Genomic DNA, 17950 nt, shown 5'->3' on the forward strand with positions numbered 1-17950 from the left:
CCCTGCTCCAGCCCATCGCGCTCCACGATGCCGGAATTCAGCAGCCAGTGGCTTTAAGGCAGACTTTACATCTGCAACCCTTATACCCTATACATTCCTACAAGGGAGTCCCAGCTGTCCTGCAGGTCAGCGCCAAGCCAAAGGACGTGTTGCTAATTGCCTTAATTTGTACTGAATGGAGACTTCAGCCCACCCTCGGACACGCCACAAGCTGGTTGGGATGGGGGGGGCTAATGTCCCCCAGGCCACTGGAAGAGTTGTACATCGCCCAGCCTGCCCCGTCTCGGGGCCGTTTTGGGGTGCTGGGGTTGTTTTGGGGTGCTGGGCCAGAAGCTTGAGGAAGAGCAGGACAGGACGGACCAGCCACGGGCTGGCTTTGATGCGGGCTGGGGCGGCGAGCCCCAGCTTGTGGAGGATCCAGCCCTGCAGCCGAGCCGCCCCCAGGAGAACTCATTAAACTCTTGCCCAACCTGGCAAGTATTGCTGCGGTAGCGGGTGCCGGCATCGGCTGGGACAGTAACCCACGGGTTGGATCCGGCAGTGGGTTATTTCTGCCTTTGTGGTAACAAAAAATCCCATTAAATGCATTTGTTGTTTAATTGCAGCCAGAAGAGCCGGCAGCACCAAGCGGCACCAGGGCGATGCCGGGAGCCACCACAGAACAGCCACGCAGGGGGCTGCAGCTGCACGGGAAGGGCACCCGCCAGCACCCAGCGCTGCAAATCCGGCCTCGAAGGGAAACGTTCCGGAGCAGAGACCATGTCGCTGTGCCCTGCGCCGAGCAAGCCCTGCTCACACACGCGTGCGTGCACAGGCAGCCCTGGAGCATGAGCAGCGCAGCCAGTGCACCGCGATCCGAAAATGAAACCGGTCCCAACTCTTTGCCATGACTCTCCACGCCAGGAAAATGCATGCCAGCAATGTAAATAGGAAATTTGATTTGTGTGCCAGCTCTCCCAGAAACAACTGTTCCCCAACCGGAGGACAAGTGGCCGGCGGCATTTTCAGCTCCCTTTTATAAGCATGAGGCTATTCAAAATTCACCCCCAGGACTATTTTCAGGAGGGAGCAAAGCGAGGGGCTGGGAGACGCCCTCGCCGGTCCCGCAGCTTCCAGCTTCCCGAGTGGCAGAAATACAAAGTTCCCACAATCCCAAGAGCGGGAACATTGTTCCTTCCCAGGATGTCCTCCATGAAAAGAGCTATTCTGAGCCGGCAGCAGCCTTTCTTGGCACAGCCCCGCAGCCCGCTTGCGAGGCAGCTATAAAAGGCCGGGTTACAATGAACAGCACTTTTCAATGGGAGAGTATCCGGTGTGGGGGGCTCAGGGGGATGCAGGTCCCCGGGGGAGTCGGGGGGGATGCGGGTCCCCGGGGGATCCAGCCCACCCAGGGTGGGTTCACAAGGGCTGGGTGGTGCCGAGCATCCCCCCAGGATGGTGCCAGTGCAGCCCCTCTCTGCATCCCAATCCCCCGGGGACCATGGTGGCGGATGCTGGAAGACTGGCTGGATGCAACCCTGGGTTGAGAGCACACAGGGGGACAAGCAGTGCGGGGCAGCCATTTGGGGGTGGGCACAGAGATGCAGACACTCAGCAAGGCCGGAGGGGCTGGTGCAGGGGGAGAGGTGGGAAAGGGTCTGGCTGCAGCCTCTGGATGTGGGATAAGGAGGGGGGGGTGCGGGGAGCGAGCACCGCAGTTTCACCCTCTCCTCCAAGCTGGGTCACAACACGACATGTTCACGGCACATCGCCTGCCCTGGGCACGCTTGCTGCAGAGCGAGCACAGCCACGGAAAGCAGTCCCGACTCCATGCTCACGGAAAGCCCCATGAAATTTTATTGCTGCCCTTCAAGCCGAGCCTCTTCTCCCTTCCAGCAGCCTGTTTTCACCAGTGGGGTAAATATTGCTGATTTACCCCTGAGCAGAACAGAAAGCCCCAGCCCAGACACCCAGAGCAACATGGGGACTCCACGAGAGGCAAGGAGGGCGACAGGGCCCCTATCACCCCCCAAAACAGCACCCACATATTTACAGCATCACTATAAAACAGCCAAGGCCATTTGCGCGTCAGACCAGCACAATCCACAGCAGAAGCTGCCTGGCACTGCCCAGCTCTTCTCTCTGGGAGCAGCCCCCTGTGGCAGTGTGGATTCTCTGGGGTCTCATAGAGGGTGATGGCACAGCACCGTCGCTCCCTGCGACCCACCAGCTGTTTCCACACAAGCTGGAGAACCCCAGGGTGTCTCAGGACCTTCCCTCTCTCCTTTGGCTAAACCAAACAGACAAATCAAAAAGCAATAGAGGAGCACGTTGGAGAGATCCCACACACAGACTGTTTTCTTAGGAAATCGGGTTAAAAGCCAGGAGTTTTGGGGAGGCTGATTTTGCTCTCCTATCCCCACTTTCTCGCAGGACATACACTCCCCTCTCATTTGACCGCCTGGCACTACACAACTTGCTATATTAGAAGCCAGAGCTGGCCTTAATCTACGGCTTTGCGTGGGCTGAGCAGTGCCGCAGACCTCTGGGGACACAGGCGATGTTATGGCACTTTAAATCCAGGGGAAATCCACCCGTTTGGCTTCCCCTGATCACTCCACCGGGAGACACAGTATGGAGACAGCCTATTCCAAACCCTTCTCGGGCCAAACGCAAGCTCCACACTTGCTTGGCCCGCAGGAGCTCACCAGGACGAGCCGCTGTGGCCAGCCCAGCTCCCCAGAAACCTTCTGCCTGCTCCCGTTCACCCAAGTGCCCATCACCGTGGCATCTGGAACCCTGCAGCCCAGTTTACACCATCATCCTCTCCTACACCCACCACCTGCGGGGAAAAGCCCGGCAGCTGGGTGGCCTCTTTCGACAGGGTTTGTTTTGTTGCATGAAATGAATTGCTGCGGTGTAGGCGTGGGAGAAGCCGGGCACACGGAGTGTTTCTGGGGGAGCAGCCGGCTGGGGGTCCCTGGCTTTGCCCATGGGGACAAGGGGGAGCAGCCGGCAGCTCAGCTCCCCGCCAACCTGGCTCTCCGTCCCTGCCACAGCGGTTTCCCCAGGGCTGGATTCGGCCCTTCCTCCTCGCCGAGCCGCGGCAGCGCTGGCAGTACCACAAACCCCGTCAGCGCCAAGCTCTTGCACTTTCACTTCATCTCACCCGCTGGGATTTGTCCTGACGTCTTTGCAGTGCCAGGGTCAGTCCCTGGCAGCCCCGTGGGTGTGGAGGGTTTGCTCTGGGCGAGGAGGACGTAAGACCCCTCAAAAGCCACTGGCACTTGCACCCCAAACTCTCCGGCATGATACACAGTGCTGGCAGACCCCCTGCCCTGGGGGCTCCGGCGAAACCAAAATGGATCTTTTCAGAGGCAATAAAGACGTAAAGATAAAGGAGAAAATAAAAGCAGTACTGGGGGTGGCAGGAATGCACAGGGACAAGGCTCTCCTGCACAAAAAGCAAGTTAAAAAGAAATCCGAGGTATTGATCTAGTCCCAAACAAGTCAAAGTGAAACCTGCCAGTAATTTCATGGGCCTTTAAACTCCAATCCCCATAACCTGCCAGCAAAGCCCAACAGCAGACAGGGACACGCGAGAGCAGACAGCGCCAGGTCCCCACGCTGGCCACCTCTTCCTCCAGCTGCTTTTCCTACCTAAGCGCAGCAACCCAAAAAGTCCCCAGGCCACCAGCCCACGACTCCAGCACATCTTGAATCAATTTGCAACAACAATATTGAAATTGCAGCTCGACAACTCATCCCTGTTTCCTTGACAGTAAATCCCAGCCTGGGCAGCAATGACTGTGTTATTGCCGCTGTGGGATCCAGCAGGTCCAGGTTCTCTGCGGGTGACCCCACTGGGACTTGGCACGAGTGGGACTGGGCATGCTGGCAGAGCACGGGGAGGCCGCCAGGATGCTGCCTGCTGGTGCATCGGCCTCGTGCTCCGAGCCCCCCGTTCTTGCCAAGCCGGGCAGCGCCTGTGAGCCAACAAAGTCCGCAGGGAGCAGAAAGCCAGAGGAGCCGCTTGGCAGGCTCCAGCTGGCACCTCCGCTTGGCACTCACAGCAGGCACGGGGGCAGAGGAGAAGGGGGCAGCGGGGCTGGCAGGCAGGGCATGGTCCCCACGGGCAGGGCAGCACCCCACAACGGGGGCTGGGGCAGATGGGCATCACCCCAGGGGGTTCTGTGCCCTCCAAAAGGGGCCAGCCCCATGGCAGGGGCTGCGGGGGCTGGGGGCAGGCGGAGGAGAGGGGCAGGGCTGGCTCCGTGCATGCTGCACCCCTGGATCAGGGGTCCCCGGGACAGGGCTGCTGGGAAATGGGGGGACCTTGAGGGGGACAGGGATCCCAAAGAGGGGGTGCTCTGGAGTGCTAGGAAGATGGGGCCACCCACAGGGGAACAGGGCCCCTGGGACAGGGAGTACCCACGGGGGAAACGGGTGCTGGGAGGACAGGGGTCGCCGCGGGTGACCCCAGCTCCTGGAAAGCAGGAGCCAGAGGAAGGGGCCCGGGATAAGAGCGTCCCCCCGCAAAAAAGGGGTGTGGGGGGGGTTGGGCGGTGGTGGCGAGACGTCCGAGGGCTCGGAGCTGGCAGAGGCGGGGGATCGCGCTCCCGGAGCGGGGGCGCTGGGGCTCCGCGGGGAGGGGGGAGAGGGTCCGCGCCCGGGGCTCCGGGGAGGGGGGGGGCTGCGGCAGGAGGAGCGGCCGCCGCGCTGCCTCCCCCCCGCACCCGGCCGGACCCCGCCGGCGGCGGCGGCACTTTCACTTTGCAGCAACCGCTTCCCGGGGACGCCCATCCCGGCCCCTATCCCGACCCGGTTCGGTCCAGCCCAGCTCGGTCCCGCTGCGCGCCCGCAGTTACCTGCAGGAGAAGGCGTCCGGCTGCCGCTCGCCCATGGTGGAACGCGGCGGAACGGCCGGGAACGGGACGGGACGGGACGGGCGGGACGGGGCGCACGGGTCGGTACGGCTCTCGGTTCAGGCAGGAAACCGGGACAAGTGGCTCCGCATTTCCGCCGAGCGGAGCCGCGGCGGCGCGGGGCGCGGACCCCGGCCCCGGGCGAGTTATGTAAAGCGGAGCGGGGCGGCCGAGGGCGGAGGCTGCGCGGGGGGGGGGCGGAGCGGAGCGGAGCGGAGGGGCCGCTCCGTCTGGCTGGCTGTCTGTCCGTCCGTCGCTCCGTCCGTCCCTCCGGGCACCGCCGGCAGCTCCGCGGGTGCGCACAGCTCCGCGCCGCCCCTCCCCGCCGGTGCCTTTATCTTATCGCATCCGCGCCCGCGGAGGCAGCGGCATAAACAGGCCGGCTGCGCTCGTGGGGGTTGGTTTTATTTTGGGTTTGGGGAGGGTTTTTTTTAGTTTTTTATGAGTTTTACAATTTTTTCCCTGTGGATTTGGGGGTGTCCGGGCACTGCACTGCCCCCCCCCCCCGGCTCCAGCCTGGTTCCTGCTCCCCGGGGATCGGGAGGGAGCCCGGGCACGGGGTCGTTTGGGGGCTCAGGAGGGGATGTGGGCAGGAGAACACCCTGCTTTCCTGTCCCTGCCGCGCTGCGTCCTCCTACGGCTCCACAGGCTGGGACCCAAGCGACGTCTGCAGTGGCAACGGTGGGCAAGATGCCGTCTCAAACCCCATTTCTCATAATTTTTCTCTGCCTTTTGGTGGAGGAAATTATCTTGCTGCTAAAAGCACTGCGGGGCACTGCCCATGCCCGGCGGGAGCTGATCTGCCCACAGGGCCCAGAGTTGTTCCGCACTGTAGGCAAGGGCTTCAGCCGTGACAGAGCGGTCACAGTGTCCCTTCGGTCCCAAGCAGGGCTCGGGATCGGGGTGGGTGTACACGGGCCAGGCTCGGCCATCCTGCGGCCATCCTGCCGCCATCCCATTCCAGGGGAACAAGGGCTGCATGGCAGAGCTGCAGCCACCCACCCTGCAAGCCATGGGAATTGGGAGGACAATAAATTTCACTGCACCTTTTTCTGGGAAAGGGCTGGTTTGTGGTCTGTACCATCATATCTGGCCCATGGACATCTCCCACCTGCATCACCAGCTGTCCCAAGAGCTCCTCCGGGGCCTCGTCCTCCCTGAGCAGCAGCAGTGTCAGGGATGGAGGGGCTCTCCTTGCCCCACAGACCCCCATGCAAGTGCCACTCGCACCGGGCATGGAAGAGCAGCAGCAGAGCAGCCCTGCCCGGGGGCTGGCACTCGCCCAGCACACCAAGCCCAGGAAACCCAGGGGAGTGGCAGCTGGGATTTTACAGACACCACGCGATCGATTTGTGGGTGTTGGGAAGGTGGAAGCTGCGGGATTTTGCCCTTGGATAGCGGGCTGAGGCATGCTGAGCTGCTTGTGAACCAGCATCTGTGTGCCACCACCAGTGGGCTCCATCCTAGGTGATGCTTTAAAATACACCCCGATCACTCACCCCATCCATTCCCAGTCCATTCCCTTCTGACAAGGAAAAGACTGAAACAGGAACCCCCCTGCTGGTGCAGTGCCCTGGGGCTGGCCATCCCCAGACCACGGCCCTGGGCTGCTGCCAGTGTGGACACAGCCCCACTGCCTCCCCTCCAGCCTCACCAACGCCCCGGGACCAGATTTGGGCTTTCTTGCAGGGCTATAACCCCACGCTCCCCTTGGGCATTGCCTGCTTCAGGGGTCCAGGAGACTCTGCAACCAACCAGCCCTCCCCAAACCCCACAGGGAAGTCGCAGGGAGTGGCTAATGTGAAAAAATCTTACCTTAAAAGCTGCTTTTTAATTCCTCCTGCTGTTGCTTTATGCATAATTGCACCTTCTGGCTTTTTTTCTGAGCACGGATGAGCGGTCAGCAGAGCCTGGTGCCTGCCCTCCTTCCCACGGGTGGCAGTCCCAGCTCACAGCTGTTGCACACTTTCCTTTATGAGCTTCATCTGTTTCAAAAGCACGCTCTCAGCGTCCTCAGCCCCCGTGGCCTGAGATTTCTCTTTTGTTTTGCTTCCTGTATGGATTTTCTACAGTCCCTAACTGCTAATTCACTATCACTGACTTCTGCTTTTTCTGTTTGTTTATGCAGAGCTGCGCAGATGCCCTTGTACACGCACACACACACACACCCTGCCGCTGCCCTTCCTCTCTGCACCGGGCTCAATTTTTAACCATTGCTGCTTTCTTCTGCTGTAAAAGCCTTAATCAGCTTCCAACTGTCCTTCCCACATCTCTTTTCAACTCCCGCACTCTGGCCTACTTTGTTTTCAGGATGCGTGGGGTGGTTTGCAAGTGGCACATCTGCATTTCCCCCGGTGGGAGGTGATCAGCTGCGGGTGACCTCTGCCATCCCACAGTGAGGTGAGGGTCCCCCCTCTCTGCCCAGAGGGGCCCCCGGATCCCTGACATCTGGAAATGCTTGGCTATGGGGGTCTGTGCTGAGCTGGCAATTCCCACCCCAAAAATCTCAGCCTGGCTTTGATGTGCCTCTTCAGAGGACTGGGTGGTGATGGGCTGGATGGTGATGGGCAGGTTGGTGATGGACTGGGTGGTGATGGGCAAGTTGGTGATGGGCAGATGGTGATGGGCGGGGTGGTGATGGGCAGGGTGGTGATAGACTGGGTGGGATGGACTGGGTGGTGATGGAGGGGGTGCCCCACGGGCTGGCTGCCCCACGCAGCCTCGCCGAGCCCGGATCGCCCCGCCGCGCTGCCCGCAGCCGTCCCTGGGCTCCCGCTGCCCTCTCCCGGGCACCCGCCGCACTGCACACCGCCTCCGGCGCGGGGGGGGGGACGACGGGGGACGACGGGGACGGGGAGCCGAGGCAGAGCAGCCCCACCCGGGCCCGACCCCCCGGGCTGCCAGGCTGGAGACCTGCGTGGGCCGGTGAATCTCGCGTGGGCCCGGAGCAGGACAGGGGTGCCCGCACCCCGAACTGCGCCGTGGAGGGTCACGCCAGACCCACATTGGGAATTCTGGGACGGTCCCAACTTGTTCGCCTTAAACCCCAGGACACAGCTTCTGCGGCCATTTGGGATCCCTGGGGACCATTCGTTACTGGTCACGATGGAGACCCGCACCCTTTCTCTGTGTGCCAGCTGGGGATTACCAGCAGCCCCTCGGTACACCCCCCCCCCCCAGCACCCCCAGATTTCCAGGAGGGCCCCGCTGAGCCAGCACTGGTGGTGACTCAAAGCTCCCCAGCTCACCTCGCTGAGCCGTCGAGCACCCGCCGCTGCGTAACCGCGCTGCCAAGTCACCAGTCATGGGAGCAGAAGGAAGCGGAGGCCAAGGGCAGCCCACGTCCCAAATGGCGCCTGGCAGCCCCTTGCCTCATTTCAGACCCTTTTCCTCTCTGTTTTCTCTGCCATCAAGCCAGCTCGGCATGGGAATTCATTTTTCCCACCTTTCCCAGCAAGGCCCGGCAGGGGAAACCGAGGCACAGGCTGTGGGCTCCTTGCCACGAGGGGACAACAGGGAAAATATCACGGGGCCACCCAGAAGGGGAAGTGCTGGAGCCTGTGTAGCGACATGCAACCGTCCCAAGAGACATCCAATGGGAAGGAAAAACCCAAGGGGGAATTTTGCTGGTGGTTTTTGAGGAATTGGGGTGATTCTCCAATGCAGTTTTGGAAGAGCTCCCCAGGAAGCGGCTGTGGTGCAGGAACAACCTCTGCTAAAGCAGCTGATGAAGCCGCAAGAAGCAGCCGGGGTTTTGGAGTCCCAGCAAAGGAAGGCAGAGCCAGGTGCATGGCTGTTTTTTTTTCAATTACCCCAGCTGGTCTAATAAAGCTATTGCTTCTCCCCGTGGTCCTTCCCCCTCCTAATCTTGCCGTGTGAAAGGGCACCTCTCAGCAAGGCAGGGAGATAAGCGGCGCAGAAAGACACGAGATTTCCCACCAGTGGCCTTGAACAGAGCCACGCCGCTCAGGAGGGAAGATAAAGCCCAGATGGCTTTAGTGCTGGTTTAAATTCCTTTTTATAGTCTGAAAGAGAAAGTCTGCAAGTGATAGGGAAAACCCTGTGAAATGAAAACCACTGCCACGAGCAGAAGATTGCAAAGCCCCAAGCAGCTGTGTAGGGTGGTGGGGGCACCTATGGGGGGGGGGCAGTGAGGACCACGACCTGTGGGCAGTGGCGGTTGCAGCAGAGGTCACCGATGGCAGGATTTCTTAGTTGGGGGCCTGCAAAATGAGCACCAACGCCTCATTTGCTAAAATATACACGTTGCTGTGCAGCCAAGCAGTGAACGAAGAAACTGGAGGAAAGGGACAGTGCTAAGGAGAGCAAATCCTTGATGCTGGTATTTATTGGGACATGGTGAGAACAGCAGCACTGCCGAGGTAGGTGGTCCTCGGGCTGGTGACACTTTCAGCGTGGAAGGCCAACCAGGAGCAGAAGTTAGCCTGGACACTTCTCCCAGCCAAAAGGTTTATGGTTGCCCTGGGACATGGGTACCAGGAGCAGGAAATCCAGCCCCGGCCCCAGTGCTCAGCACCACTGGACCTGCTCACCCCTGGCCCGGATGCGGCAAGTGCTGGCCACTGGGCTGAGAGTGCATCAGTGACTCGAGTGCCATGCAGCTTCCGTGGTCAGGAAGGAGTGAGGGGGCCGCGATCTCTGCCCACATGATTGCACAACACCCAGCAGCTCCAGTGCCTGGCTAACGGCTTGTCACCCCCTGCTTTCTAGCTCCTTGTACCAGTTGTCACCTTCCCCTGGACGCCCATCCAGGCCACTCGGCTCCTGCCTCAGCTCTGTCTTTCCCTCTGACCTAAGGCAGAGACCCCTTCCCCAGCTGCTTTGGCCCAGCCTCTCACAAGGACATGGCTGAAAGCCCAGGAGAGCAGCCAGGACTTGCAGCATGGTCCCTTGTAGCATCTCCCACCCATGCAGGACCAAACTCTGCCCTGCCGCCTTCATCTCCAGCCCTCCCTGCTGGGCTTGTACCGTCCACCCCATCCATCGACCGCTGCCTGTTCCCTGCCAGATGCTCCTGGCACCCACCCTCTGCCCCAACAGCCTGACTCAAAAATTCAATGTTGTGCAGCCACTTTCAGCACCAAGCTCCCAGGTTTCCCACCCATGCGTACATCCATGCATATGTCCATGTGTACATCCGTGTGTACATCCACGCCTACATCCATGCATACGTCCACACATGCAGCCATGCATACATCCACGCACACATCCATGCATGCATTCACGGACGTGCGTGTCCCCCTGCACTCCCCGGATCCGCGCTCCCATCTCTCCTCGCCGCTGCCCAGAGCTCGGCCCCGGTGCCCAGAGGTTTGACCCGCCGAGGGCTCGGGCCGAGCCAGGACCTCCCAGCACCGGGGCCGAGCTCCGGAGCGGTTTCTCAGCCAGGCGAAGGGCCCTCCCAAACCTCCCCAACGCGCCTCCCCCGCCGGGCCGCCCCGAGCCGCGGTGAGGGGCGGTGGTGGAGGAGGAGCCGGGCGGGAGCAGGGCTCCGCCCGCCGGGGCCGGGCCGGGCCGAGCCGAGCCGAGCCGGGGCGGCGGGGAGCCGAGGACAAAGGTGGCCGTGCGGGAACGGGAACGGGGCCGGGAGCGGGGGCCGGGGCTGGGGTGGGGGGTGGGGGGAGCGCAGCGGTGCGGGGCTGAGCGGGCGGGAGCCCAGCCGGAGCGGGGTCGGCCGGTGCCGGGGGGAGGGCGGCTCCCCCGCTCCCAAACGTCCCCAAGACTTTGGGCACCCCAAAGAGGTCCCCGAGCTGCCTGGGAGAAAGGGGTCCCCGCTGTTCCCCCCCCCCCCCGGCCAGGGGCGCCCCGAGAGCCCCCATCTCATCTCCTTGAACCCTGCGATGTGTCTTAATAGGAAAATAATAATCCTGGCCCACGTCCGCCTTGTGCTCCGCAGGCTGGGGTGACGCGTGAAACCCGCAGGCGTTTCGGTGCCAGAGCCAGCGGCCGGAGTGGGGACATCGGGGTGCCAGCCCCCAGGGCCCCCTTAGACCGACCGACCCCAGACCCAGCGATCCCACGGCCCCCACGGCCACCCATGCATCGCTGATGCTGGCAGCCACCGGAGACCGGAGCTAGAGGCAGAGTGCAGGCAGGCAGAAAGCCTGGCACAGCGAGGCCACTGGTGAGTAGGGGCCAAGGGGAGAGGTGGCCTTGCCCAGGTGCCAGGGTTCGTGGCCACGGCTCTCCGGAGCGGCAGCCGGATCTGCGGCGCAGGCCATAAACCCTCCCTGTATGCCGCGGGGAGGAGCGCTGCGACACAGGGCAAACGCGGCGCCGGTGGTAAGGTCACCTGTGCCAGGTGACGTGGGGCACCGGGATGAGCCCTGCTTGGGGCTCCTCTGTAGGAAAACACTCAGCTGGGCCAAAACCCCCTTCCCGGGGAGCCCCAACCCACCCGGCACCCACTGGACGCAGCATCTTGGCTGGGAGCAGGGTTATGCCCGGCTATCACGGGGCTGTTTATTCACTGGCTTCATTTCCTGGGTGCCAAGGCCAGTGCTGCCGAGAACAAAAAGCCAACGGCTTATTACCGTGCAATTAAGGTGCACCCATCCTCCGTGTGCCGGCGGGTGGCTGAGCACCCTCTGTCCCCACAGGGCGTGGAGCCATGAAGCTGAACGAGCGAAGCCTGGCCTTTTATGCCACGTGCGACTCCCCGGCTGACAACGCCGGCTTCCTCTATAAGCGCGGTGAGCGGCACACGGCGTACCATCGCCGCTGGTTCGTGCTGAAGGGCAACATGCTCTTTTACTTCGAGGAGCGGGAGAGCCGGGAGCCAGTGGGCGTCATCGTGCTGGAGGGTTGCACCGTGGAGCTCTGCGATTCAGCTGAGGAATTCGCGTTCGCCATCCGCTTTGGTGGCACCAAGTCTCGTACCTACGTGCTGGCAGCCGAGAGCCAGGCCGCCATGGAGTCGTGGGTGAAGTCACTCTCACGAGCCAGTTTCGACTACATGCGCCTGGTGGTGCGGGAGCTGGAGAAGCAGCTGGAGGAGATGCGCTGGGGGCCAGCCAGTGGATGCGGGGGCTGCCGGGGGTCACCCAGCTCCTGGAAGCCAAAGCCCTCGGGGCCAGAGCCGTGGCCGGAGCGGCTGCCGGCTCTGCCCACTGTCATGCCGAAGGAGAACGGTTGCGCAGTGTGGAACAACGTGCCAGGAGCAGACCTGCCACCCAACACGTCTGGCTGCAGCGGGCACGATAGCGAGGGGAACCCGCGGCTGCCACCACTGCCGCCGCGCAGGCGGGCATCAAGCAGCGAGGCAGGCGGCACTGGGGTGGCTGCAGCGGAGAGCCCATCCACCTTCTGCCGGCTCCATGAGCGGTACGGCCAGGAGGTGGCCCGGCTGCGGCAGGACTGGCTGGAGAGGCGGCGTGGCCCCCGGCCCTGAGAGGCAGCAGAGCCCTGGGGACCTGCCAGGACCTGTGGCCAGGAGGAGGTGATCATCCTTGGTGCTGCCTTGGTCCCCTCCTCACCCCGGGATGTGCAGCCCTCTCTGTGGCGGTGATGGACACCTGCTGATGGTGCCACCAAGGGCCCAACACGGAGGGACAGCAGTGCTGCTCCGTGACGGCAAAATGCCAGTCCAGCACCGATGGCAGCTGGGCTCAGCGTGCCGCCAGCCAAGCGTGAAAGCTGCGGGCTTTTGGGGCTGCCAGGCTCTCGGGCATCTCATGCCAGGCAGCGGGTGCACCCCACCGGCCATGCCCGGGTGTGGGTGCAGGGTGGTCCACCCAGTACAAGCAAGCTACGAACCACTTGCTGGCTGATGCCTCCTGGGAATCGACCACTGCTCTGTGTCTGGTGGGGCCTCTTGATGCTCTTGCAGTGGGATCATGCACTGACAATGCTTTTGGAGGAGGATTTTGATGGGATCTCACCCCCCACCCCAAGCTCCCGTGTGAGTGTTTCACAGCTGGGGAGCCTGCACCGCCTTGCTCTCCCTGCTTGGCACAAGTGACTGGCTGAGGTCGGCTGAGCTCTGCCAGATCCCTCTGCTCCAGCAGGATGTGGTTTGAAAATGAAAATATCAGTGAGTGCAGCCCTTCCTTAATGGCAGCAGCACCGTGCACCACGGCTGCCTGGGGAGCTGGTGACATCCAGCCCCGGACATTTTGCATGGGACGATCGCTGCTTGCAGCCTGGCTGGTGAATGCATGGAGGGGGGGCAGACCCGACGGGAATGCAGTGGCTGCGGGCATCGCCTTGCTGGGTAGATATTTTGGGGCAGGGCATCATCCCCAGGCCAGCTTGCTAAGGGGAAGCATCACTTGTGGTGGCAAACAGGAATGTATGTGTCAGCAACGGAGGGTGTCGAATGATTCATGTGCTGAACTGGAGTGAAGCCGGTGTCTCATGTCGGTGTTGCTCTTTTATTTCCCCGTTTAGTTTATATCGACACTAAAGCTGTTGGCTGGAGGTGGGGAGGAACAGTCAGGGTGCCCCGGGTTTGGGCTGGGTGGCTCCAGCTCCCTTTGCCCCCTTGGGACGGGCACAAGATTTTGCTACAATAAAAGTTGTTTCAGAAATTCTGTCCTGGCCTGGGTTCTCATTTGTGCCTTTAAGCCCCTGGGGAGGGGGCCCAGGTGGGAATTAATCCTCCATTTTAATCCCCTTCCTGTCCCCACCATGTCCGTGAGGCCAGGCAGAGATGGTATCACCCGAATGGGACACAGCCAATGCCAGGGTCTCGCAGTGCCCTGGAGCCCCACATCTGCCCACAGGGATGGGATGAGATGAGATGAGATGCTGAGATGAGATGGTGCCACCCTGGGGACACCAGGACACACAGCACTTGGGTGGTCCCACGGCAGGGACAGCACGCTTCTGCCTTCTGTGACAGCTTGAACAGCCAGGCACAGGTGACCAACACAGGGATTTGGGCATTGGAAAAGAGCTGGGAGACTGACTGGGAGCACAACCCTCCCACAGTTTCACTGGTGGAAATGGCACTAGGTGCCCCGGTGCGAGTTGCTGGTGTGTTATAGGCTTGATGGGGTGTTACAACCATCCCTCCAAACCCGGGGTTACAGGCAGCACTGCCTGATGCCACCCCGGTTTGGGTGCCCCCGGTCAGGTGGCCCTGTGCCCTTGGTGGGACATCCCCAGCCCTCAGCCAAGGGTTCTGAGCCAGGGACAAAATATCTGTCCCTTGCCGGGGCTGGTGTTGGTGCTACGCAGGGACTGGGGACCCTGTCCTTGTGGAAGTGGCCACCCTGACCCCGTGTCCCTGCCCACGACATCCCACCTGCATGAACGTCTCCAGCTTCTTGCTAACGCCGGGTCTTGCAGCGGGTTGGGGGGGGACGCCCCTTGGGGAAACTGAGGCACGAAGCCAGCCAGGGTCACTTGCTCGCCAAGAGCACTGCAGAGCGTGAAGACCTGCTCCTGGTCTGGCACAGCACCCTGCTACGGGTTCCAGCATTCGGAGCGGTGCCGCCAAGGGCAGCCGGGGTGCAGCTATACCCGCAGCATCCAGGTGGTTAATGTGGACCCATCAGTCGGCTGCAGAGGAAGATTCTGGTTTCCATGGCAGCTGACCCAGCATCTCCAGTCGTTCAGATATTCATTAAAAATAAATCCTTCCCAACATGTTAGCCGACAAACAAGCTTAAACAGATACGCAACATATGGATTTATTAATTCATCAAACGCAAACACCCCTGCCTCATGTCGGAAGCTGCAAACTTGCCCGGCAATGGCCGGCTCTGAAGAAGAGCCGTGCCGGGGTGTGGCACCATCAGGCAATGCCGAGCCGAACCTCACACCAGAGGATGCCGAGTTATCCCGGGAGCAGGAGCAAACCTGTACCAGGGATGAGCACAGGACCTTCACGGGGCAGGATTGCACCCTGAGCTGGACTAACCCCATTTAACACCCTCTTTTTTTCCCCCCAGTCACCGGGAGATGTTTATGGCAGTGGGAGCTCTTGCCATAAACCCAAAGCAAGGCTGTGACTTCGAAATGAGCCAAGATCAACCCAGGTGCCCGTCCCAACCACCTCTGGACAAAACACACCCCAAGGCCAGAGTCGTAACCAACTTCTGTATTTAGTGGCTCTTTACAGAACTTGTTCCTTCCAAAATTGTTAAACAAAGTTCATCGATCTCATAGAAACTTTTGAAGTACAGTACATGAGCCTAACAAAAAACGTGACAGGTATGTCCCGCTAGCTTTAATACAACAGGATTGCTGTGTTCAAGACTATCCTAAGTGCTTCCTCGAATCCCGTTCCACTAAAGCTCCCGCTAGCACATGATGGAGAAGAGCAGTCAATGGTCGTGCCTCGACCTTCTGCAGCATGGTGGCAGGGAAAAGAGCAGCTGTGGGCAAGCTGGGGCTCGCTGGGGCAGGTTAGGTGGGCAAGGAGAGCCGTGCCTTCGCAAAGCCGCTTTTAGCATCGCTCACTGACTACCACCCAAATATAAAAATACCTTCTATTCTGATAAAAATGTATACAGTGGAAAATTAGTCAATGCATAGCCTCGGAGCCTAGCAGGGGAGCCCTCCTGACAGTGGTGGCCTTGGTGGGTGATGGCTGATGCTGTGTGGGCAGGGGACAGGGCAGAGCAGCCCAGCCAGTCCACCTTGTGTCATTTAAAGGCATTTTGTTAGCAGAGGCTGGCTGGCAGCGGTGGGGTCAGGGAGGCGGCAGGGAGCACGCCGGGATGGTGCCACCGCCGCGCTCCTGCACCTTTGGACCGGGTCAGCCCTGGAAAGCCAAAGCTTGATGGTGTTTTGCCCAATTCAGGTCTGAGCTTGCCCAATTCAGGCAGGAGCTTGGCACGATACCCCAAGGCTTGTCCCGGCTTCACCGGCAGCCACTGCCTGGGGACATGGCCATGGCGAGGGGATGCTCCTCCTGCCCAGGCGCTCCCCCTAAAAAAAGTGCTTCAGCCGCAAGAGTTGGCTGTGATGCTGGGAGCAGCCCTGAGCAGGGTTCAGCCCCCTGCGAGCCGGCGGGTCATGATTTCTGGGTGCTCATCCCCAAGCACTGGTGCCCCAGGGGCAGAGCTTGGAGGCTCCATCTGTTTTTCTTTCCCAGATGGATGATGGCAGAGCGCAGGAAATCGGGATCCCATGGATGTCCATCCCCAGCGAGCTGGAGCCATCCCTGAGCATCACACCTGGGTACCTCTCTTCCCATCTTGCTCCCAAAATTGCAAGCACAGGTTGCTTTCTTTGCTTTTGCATTATTTTTTCTCTTTCTTTGGGAGATGGCAGGAGCCGCACTGTGCTGCATTGGGGCTGCCACCGGTTGCCAGATGGAGGAAGCGCGAGGGACGGCGTTCGGACCATGCTACATCTTGTTCCAGAAGGCTATTGCAGACATTTCTACAACATATACAACCGCACGGGACATTCTGTGTTACAAAGGTTTCAAAAAACATAAACCACCAGAACTAAATACATACTCGATGGCATCAAGGTTTTTCGCTTTAGAGTCTTCAGGGACTATGACGCAGTCTCTGGCTGGGGCAGAAGCGATGCAGTGTCTTACAGACAGAGGTGGAAACCGCTCAGCAAAAGTTTATTAAATTTGGTCAGTCTTATAGTGCTTCTTGATGGCTTTGCTCAATAAGTCTTTTCTGTGGGTTTTTTTGTTTGTTTTTTTTTAATCTCATCCAGTGGCAAACTACAAGACTTCAGTGTACATTTAATGACACGACTGCTACATCATCTTGATTTTATAGCTATCTTTAATATCAAAGCAGCTTAAGCTGTTAATAAATTCCAAAGTATCCTTTTATTAAAATATCTAAAAGAGGTCTATAAATATTTTTTGTTTTTTCTTTTCTTTTCTAAAATTGTTCCCAGTTTTTCACATTTAAAACAAAGCTGGGGGGGGCAGCTTCGTAAGCGGGGCCCCCCCCCTTTCCACGGGCGCTCCCCTCCGTGGCGCTGGCTGCCTGCCGCCTCTCGGCGCGTGCTGCATTTAACAAAATATATATATATATGTGGGTGTGTATATATATATTTAGGGCGGCGGGGGGGGCGCTCAGAACTCCCACTCGAGGGCCTCCTCGCGGTTGGCGGCCCGCTCCAGGCGGTGGATGATGTTGTTGAGGTTGGCCATCTTTTCATGGCGCCGCTGGACGCTGGTGCTGAGCCGGGGGCCGGGAGCCGGCGGCAGCGCTGGTGAGACCGGCCCGGCAGAGGATGGCCCCGGTGAGGCTGAGCCGGCGAGGCCGGGTGAGGATGCCGCTGAGGGTGATGTTGGGGAGACCTCCACGCTGCAACGGGATGAACCCGCGGAGGACTGGGAGCTGTCAGGGTGCGGTGGCGGTGGTGGTGGTGGTCCCCCGGTGGTGGCACCGGCACGGCCCCCCCGCCGCGGGAGGCTGCCGGTGCTGGGGGCGGCAGCGTGGGGGGCTGCCCCTCGCTCCTCCTGGGGAGGTCCGGTCCCCTCGGCTGCCCCGGCCGGGCTGCGTGAGTCCCGCCGGCGGCCCCAGCCGCCCGCCTCCCCCTGCTCCTCCTTCACCTTCACGGGTGCAGCGGCGCAGGGGTGCTCACCCCCCCTGAACACAGGTTTACGGTCCTCTGCATCCGAATCGGGGCTGTGGGGGGCCCGGCGTCCGGGGATGGTCGCTCCACCGCTCTGCTCCGGGTCCGTGTCATTGTCCTGCGCGCCCTCCACCAGCATCTCCCGGCGCATCCGTGACCTGCCGGGACACAACCGCAGAGGGTCGGTGACCACCGATCATCACGTCTTGAAAAAGCATGTCCAGCCAGAAAAATGCGACGACATTGCTTGAGAGGTAACACCCAACCTTGCTGGCCTTTAAAACATTTTGAGGGGGGGAAATCACTGCCACTTTAACATGGGGAATGGATTTGGCAACACTTTGGGCTGTTTGCAGCCAAACCAACCCAGTTTTGCAAGTGTTTTCCACTACCTTTTTTTGTTGTTGTTTAATACATAACATTTTTCAAAGGTTTATTTTAGGGCAGTTGTGTTTACCGAGACCAGGAGGGGCTTTCCTGGAACCACGCAAGGGGACAGGTCACAGGTTTAAAAACCCCAT

At 60.5% G+C, this 17950-nt stretch overlaps 2 protein-coding genes across 4 annotated transcripts in view; one reads left to right on the plus strand and one right to left on the minus strand.

Annotated features, from left to right (window-relative positions):
- Positions 1 to 10406: 10406 nt before the first annotated feature.
- PHETA1 (PH domain containing endocytic trafficking adaptor 1) lies at positions 10407 to 13463 on the plus strand. 3 transcript variants are annotated; one of them, XM_052796480.1, is made up of 3 exons: positions 10407 to 10482; positions 10822 to 11049; positions 11525 to 13463. In XM_052796480.1, the coding sequence occupies exon 3, from the start codon at positions 11536 to 11538 to the stop codon at positions 12313 to 12315; it is 780 nt and encodes a 259-aa protein (XP_052652440.1). In that variant the 5' UTR covers positions 10407 to 10482; positions 10822 to 11049; positions 11525 to 11535; the 3' UTR covers positions 12316 to 13463. The 3 variants fall into 3 exon arrangements, with proteins under 3 accessions (XP_052652440.1, XP_052652441.1, XP_052652438.1); XM_052796481.1 differs by lacking the exon at positions 10822 to 11049 and having other exon boundaries at positions 10416 to 10482; XM_052796478.1 differs by lacking the exon at positions 10407 to 10482 and having other exon boundaries at positions 10555 to 11049.
- A 1492-nt stretch (positions 13464 to 14955) lies between these two features.
- The window catches only part of CUX2 (cut like homeobox 2), a 68820-nt gene continuing 65825 nt past the window's right edge, over positions 14956 to 17950 (minus strand). The window contains 1 exon segment of the mRNA XM_052796477.1: positions 14956 to 17587. Coding sequence (XP_052652437.1) covers positions 16924 to 17587 — 664 coding nt within the window. The 3' untranslated portion in view covers positions 14956 to 16923.

This window comes from Harpia harpyja, chromosome 9, assembly GCF_026419915.1.
Source record: "Harpia harpyja isolate bHarHar1 chromosome 9, bHarHar1 primary haplotype, whole genome shotgun sequence".
Lineage (NCBI taxonomy): Eukaryota > Metazoa > Chordata > Aves > Accipitriformes > Accipitridae > Harpia > Harpia harpyja.